Source organism: Opisthocomus hoazin, chromosome 7, assembly GCF_030867145.1.
Source record: "Opisthocomus hoazin isolate bOpiHoa1 chromosome 7, bOpiHoa1.hap1, whole genome shotgun sequence".
Lineage (NCBI taxonomy): Eukaryota > Metazoa > Chordata > Aves > Opisthocomiformes > Opisthocomidae > Opisthocomus > Opisthocomus hoazin.
In genome coordinates, this window is record NC_134420.1 from 71,175,510 (window position 1) to 71,180,283 (window position 4,774).

The 4,774-nt window shown below is 60.5% G+C and overlaps 1 protein-coding gene across 1 annotated transcript; it reads left to right on the forward strand.

Moving 5' to 3' along the window:
• Positions 1–1,197: 1,197 nt before the first annotated feature.
• BMP4 (bone morphogenetic protein 4) lies at positions 1,198–4,573 on the forward strand. Its single transcript, XM_075425880.1, has 3 exons — positions 1,198–1,297; positions 1,738–2,114; positions 3,071–4,573. The coding sequence occupies exons 2-3, from the start codon at positions 1,745–1,747 to the stop codon at positions 3,910–3,912; spliced, it is 1,212 nt and encodes a 403-aa protein (XP_075281995.1). The 5' UTR covers positions 1,198–1,297; positions 1,738–1,744; the 3' UTR covers positions 3,913–4,573.
• The last annotated feature ends 201 nt before the right edge of the window (positions 4,574–4,774 follow it).

The following is a 4,774-nucleotide window of genomic DNA, read 5'->3' on the forward strand; positions in this document are numbered from 1 at the left end:
GATGTTTCTTTTAAACTCAGAGTGGCACAGGAATAACTCAGAGATATTACAGTGTCAGCGCCGCCTTTTATCTGTGCGTGTCCTCTCAGTGACATCCCTGGGCTTTTCGAATGCACGGGTCAGGTCGGAGCTCCAAAAAAAAAAAAAGTGAAATATTAAAAGAAGCCGTATCTGCTCGTGCGTGAGTTTCGGGGCGGTGCCGTCGGGAAGGCGACGCGTGCTGCCGCGGGCTCGCTGTACGCCGGGGGCCCGGCGGCCTGGTGCTTTGGGGGAAGGTGCTGGCTCGCCGTCCGCGTTTCTGAGCTGGCTTCTGGTTGGGGTCCACCGACGAACTTAGGAGTTCGTTGGCTGCATCTTTTGGTCTCATCGATCAAGGAAGTTTTCTCTCCGTGGATGACAGTTTGCCCGACACAAAGGGGAACCCCAGCAGGGCAAAGGGGCAATATTTTAACGCCCCGGTGGAGTTCCCTTTATTTGTCTCGGGGTCGTTCGGTCTACTCCGTCTCTCCAAAGTATGCGGTGTGCATCGCTCTTCGTTAGGGGGTCTCTCACAGAGGCTGCCTTCTCCACACCTTCTTCGAACACCACCCCCAGTACGCCCAGCTGACGCACGCGACCGTCTGTCCCCAAACCCCACCTGGGAGCAGCCTCAAGCCTCGGGAAGCCCTGCTCTTGGTCTCAGCCCCAAAGCCAGCCCAGGGCAACGCAGGGGCTGAACTGGGGGGGCAGGGAGCGTCCTTCCTCCCGGAAACCCCCGTTCGTACCCCTCCGGAGCAGCCGGCTGCGGCCACACGAAGCCGGCGCCGCCTTGGGAAGGCTCCTGCTTCCCATCCCGGTCGGGGAACCTGGCCCGATGGAAGCGGGGAGGAGAAGGATGAGAAGAACCCGGGCCAGGGAGCGGGGATACGCCGGGGGCCCGGCAGCGGGCTCCGAGCCCCCCCCCGGGACGGCGTCGGGATCGCCGGGCCGTGGGTGGAACCCCCCCGGGGGGGGTCCCAACCCCCGCGGCCGCCCCTCCGTGCCCCCCCCACGGCTCGGCGGGCCGGGCAGCCCGGGGCGGGCGGGCGGCGGGGCGGGCCGGGCCGTCCCCCGCGGGGCCGGGCCGGGCCGGCCGGGGTGCGCGGCTCCACGTGACTGCGGGGCCGGGAGAAAAACCGGGGCCGGCGGCGGCGGGGCCCGCACTGCGCTCGGGTCGCGGGAGGCGCTCGGCGGCCGCTGCCCCGGGGCTTTCGGCGCGCTGCGTCCGGGCTGGCTCTCCAGAATCATGGACTGTGCTGATATGCCTTGCTTGCTGTCAGTGAGTACAGCCCTCTTCTTCCTCGCCTTCGCTCCTTAGTGATGAGGCTTTTTTTTATTGCGGTTCTTTATTTTAGTTTTGTTTTTTGTTGTTTTAAACTTCGTTTTGTTCCGCTCCCCGCCTCCCCTCCCGGGGTCCGGCGGCGGGACTCGAACCCGCGGTCCCGCTCGCCCCGCCGAGCCGGGCGCCCCTTCCCCGCCGCGGCTCCCCCCCGGCCCGGCCCGGCCGGGCGAGCGGGGCCGCGATGCGGCGGAGCCCGGGGCGAGCGGCTCGGCCCTCAGCCCTGCCCGCCGGGGCCGCTCCCCGAGCCGTCCTGCCGCCGCTGCTGCTTATTCTAAACTTTATTCGGAAGAGGAGGAGGAGGAGGAGGAGGAGGAGGGGGGGGTTCGCTTCTCACCCTGACTTTCCCTGTTTGTCGTTGCGGTTTTTTTACACCCCAGAGACACCATGATTCCTGGTAACCGAATGCTGATGGTCATCCTACTATGCCAAGTCCTGCTAGGAGGTACCAACCACGCTAGCCTGATACCGGAGACCGGCAGGAAGAAAGTCGCAGAGCTGCAGGGACAAGCCGGATCCGGACGCCGCTCTGCCCAAAGCCATGAACTCTTGCGGGGTTTCGAAACGACTCTGCTGCAGATGTTCGGGCTGCGAAGGCGGCCTCAGCCCAGCAAGTCAGCCGTCATTCCCAGTTACATGCTGGATCTCTACCGGCTCCAGTCCGGAGAAGAGGAGGAAAGCCTCCAGGAAATTAGCCTGCAGTACCCCGAGCGATCGACCAGCCGGGCGAACACCGTGAGGAGTTTCCACCATGAAGGTCAGTGATGGGAGGAGGTCAATTCCCAGCCCCGGTAGCGAGCGGGATTTCCTTGCGTTTGGAAGCTCGCAAACGCTTTTAGGAGCGGGACGTGCCCGGCCCGAAATTTGTGGGAGGAAAACCACCCCCCCGCCCCGATCCCCGAGCCCGCCGTGTGTGGGTGACAGCCGCGCTGCTCCGTATTTTTTCCGGCATCCTGTGCTTAACCTAAGCTTGACCGTGTTTCGAGGTGCTTTGGCTTCTGTTGACAACGGCGGGTTTCCTTCGGTGCCTCCGCCTCGGGGTCACTGCCTGGGCTCCGCTGGATTTAATGGCTCTGGATCGGATGCGGGAGTAGAGCGAGGGCGGGATCTCGCCCCCGGTGTGTTTCTTTTGAACTATCAAAGCGGTTGCTGCCTGGTTTTGCTCTTAAGGAAAAAAAAAAAAAATCCCCCAAAAACCCCTACTCGAATTTAATACTTACAGCTGTGTGTTTATAAGGTTTATTCAATAGGCCCTTGTAATCTGATCCAAATGTTTCCTAGCGGATGTTTCTTTTCCAAAGTAAATCTGAATTATTAATCCAGCCGCATCATTACTGCGCTGGAATTTGCTTCTCCTTCTCCCCCCGCACCCCCTAACAAGGCACCTCTGTGATCCCTGGGGCCGCGCCTCGCCGGGGAGGTGGGTTTGGAGAGATTGGGGCCGGGGGGGGGGGGAAGCGAAGGGGGAAAAGCCTCCCCGAAAGGGAAAGCGAGACGGGGAGGGATGACCTGGTCCGAACACGCGGAGGGCGAGTGAGTGGTGCTGGGGCAGGAGCCGCTCCGGGTCTGGCCGGGAGGGACGCGGGGAGAGCGGAGAGGTGCTGGCGGCTGCCGGGCAGGTGAAGCGTGGGGGCGGGCTGGGGCTGTGGCTGGGTGCCCCGAGGCTGACGCGCTCTTGTTTGCTTTCTCTACCGCTTCCCCCTCCTCCTCCAGAGCACCTGGAGAGCGTCCCGGGTCCCAGTGAGGAGCCCCGGATCCGCTTCGTCTTCAACCTCAGCAGCGTGCCGGACAACGAGGTGATCTCCTCGGCGGAGCTGCGGCTGTACCGGGAGCAGGTGGAGGAGCCGAGCGCGGCGTGGGAGAGGGGCTTCCACCGGATAAACATTTACGAAGTGATGAAGCCGCTGTCGGAGCGCGCTCAGGCCATTACGCGCCTGTTGGACACGCGTCTGGTGCACCACAACGTGACGCGCTGGGAGACCTTTGATGTGAGCCCGGCTGTGATCCGGTGGACCAAGGACAAGCAGCCGAACCACGGGCTGGTGATCGAGGTGACCCACCTCCACCACGCACAGACTCATCAGGGCAAACACGTCAGGATTAGCCGATCTTTACCTCAAGGGCGCGGGGACTGGGCTCAGCTCAGGCCGCTCCTGGTCACGTTTGGGCACGACGGCCGAGGCCACGCGCTGACCCGCAGAGCCCGCCGCAGCCCCAAGCACCAGCGTTCCCGCAAGAACAAAAAAAACTGCCGCCGCCATGCGCTCTATGTGGATTTCAGCGACGTGGGCTGGAACGACTGGATCGTGGCACCCCCGGGGTACCAGGCGTTTTACTGCCACGGGGACTGCCCCTTCCCTCTGGCCGACCACCTCAACTCCACGAACCACGCCATCGTGCAGACGCTGGTCAACTCCGTGAACTCCAGCATCCCCAAGGCCTGCTGCGTGCCCACGGAGCTGAGCGCCATCTCCATGCTCTACCTGGATGAGTATGACAAGGTGGTCCTGAAAAACTACCAGGAGATGGTGGTGGAGGGGTGCGGGTGCCGCTGACCCCCTTCCCCGCCGCCCTCTCCTCCCCCTCCTCTCTCCCTCCCGTCCCACCCCAGAACTGCTTGCTATGGCTGGACTCTTCTCTAAACTAAACGTTCACCTTGACCTTATTTATGACTTTATGTGCAAATGTTTTTTGACAATAATGATCATATATTTTGACAAAATATATTTATAACTACATATTAAAAGAAAAAAATAAAATGAGTCATTATTTTAAAGGTAAACGCATTGTGTGTCTCGCCTCTCAGGGTGCTGCTGAGGCTGTGCTGGCTGGGAGTGCAGCAGGGAATATGAATCTCCTCTCCTTCTCGTCTTCTTCCCCCCCACCCCACCCTGCTTTCCCCCCACCCCTTCTTCCCCCTTAAAGGCTTTGCAAATTTTAGTCTCTCTATTTCTCGCCGAGGTTCCGCGGATCCCCCTGTGCTGGGGCTGCGCCACATGGGAGAGGAGGGTCCCTGGAGAGTAGGAGCTGCTTCTCCCGACCGCTGGGAATAGAGCCGACCTTGCTAACCTGGCCCGAGCCCTTGCAAAGCGACCCACCAAAAATGCATTTGAAAAGAAGGTGAAGATTTACCTGAGGGCTTTATGCTAAACCCGCTGGGTTTTATACCCTTCGTCCATCTTCAGGATTCCACAGGTTTTCAAACTATTAACATTTCCCCTCCCCACTGGAGATGGGCTTCTTTGGGAAGCTTCAAAGGTTTGCACGGGTCCTTTGAAGATCAAATCGCCCCATTACAATGCCAAAAAAAAAAAAAAGAAAAAGATATCTGGAGCAGTTAAATATGTGTTAGCTAATAGCTACCTGTGCCGCGTCCTTTCCAAATTGCTTCCGAGCAGGAAGGCGGTCAGAGCCGAG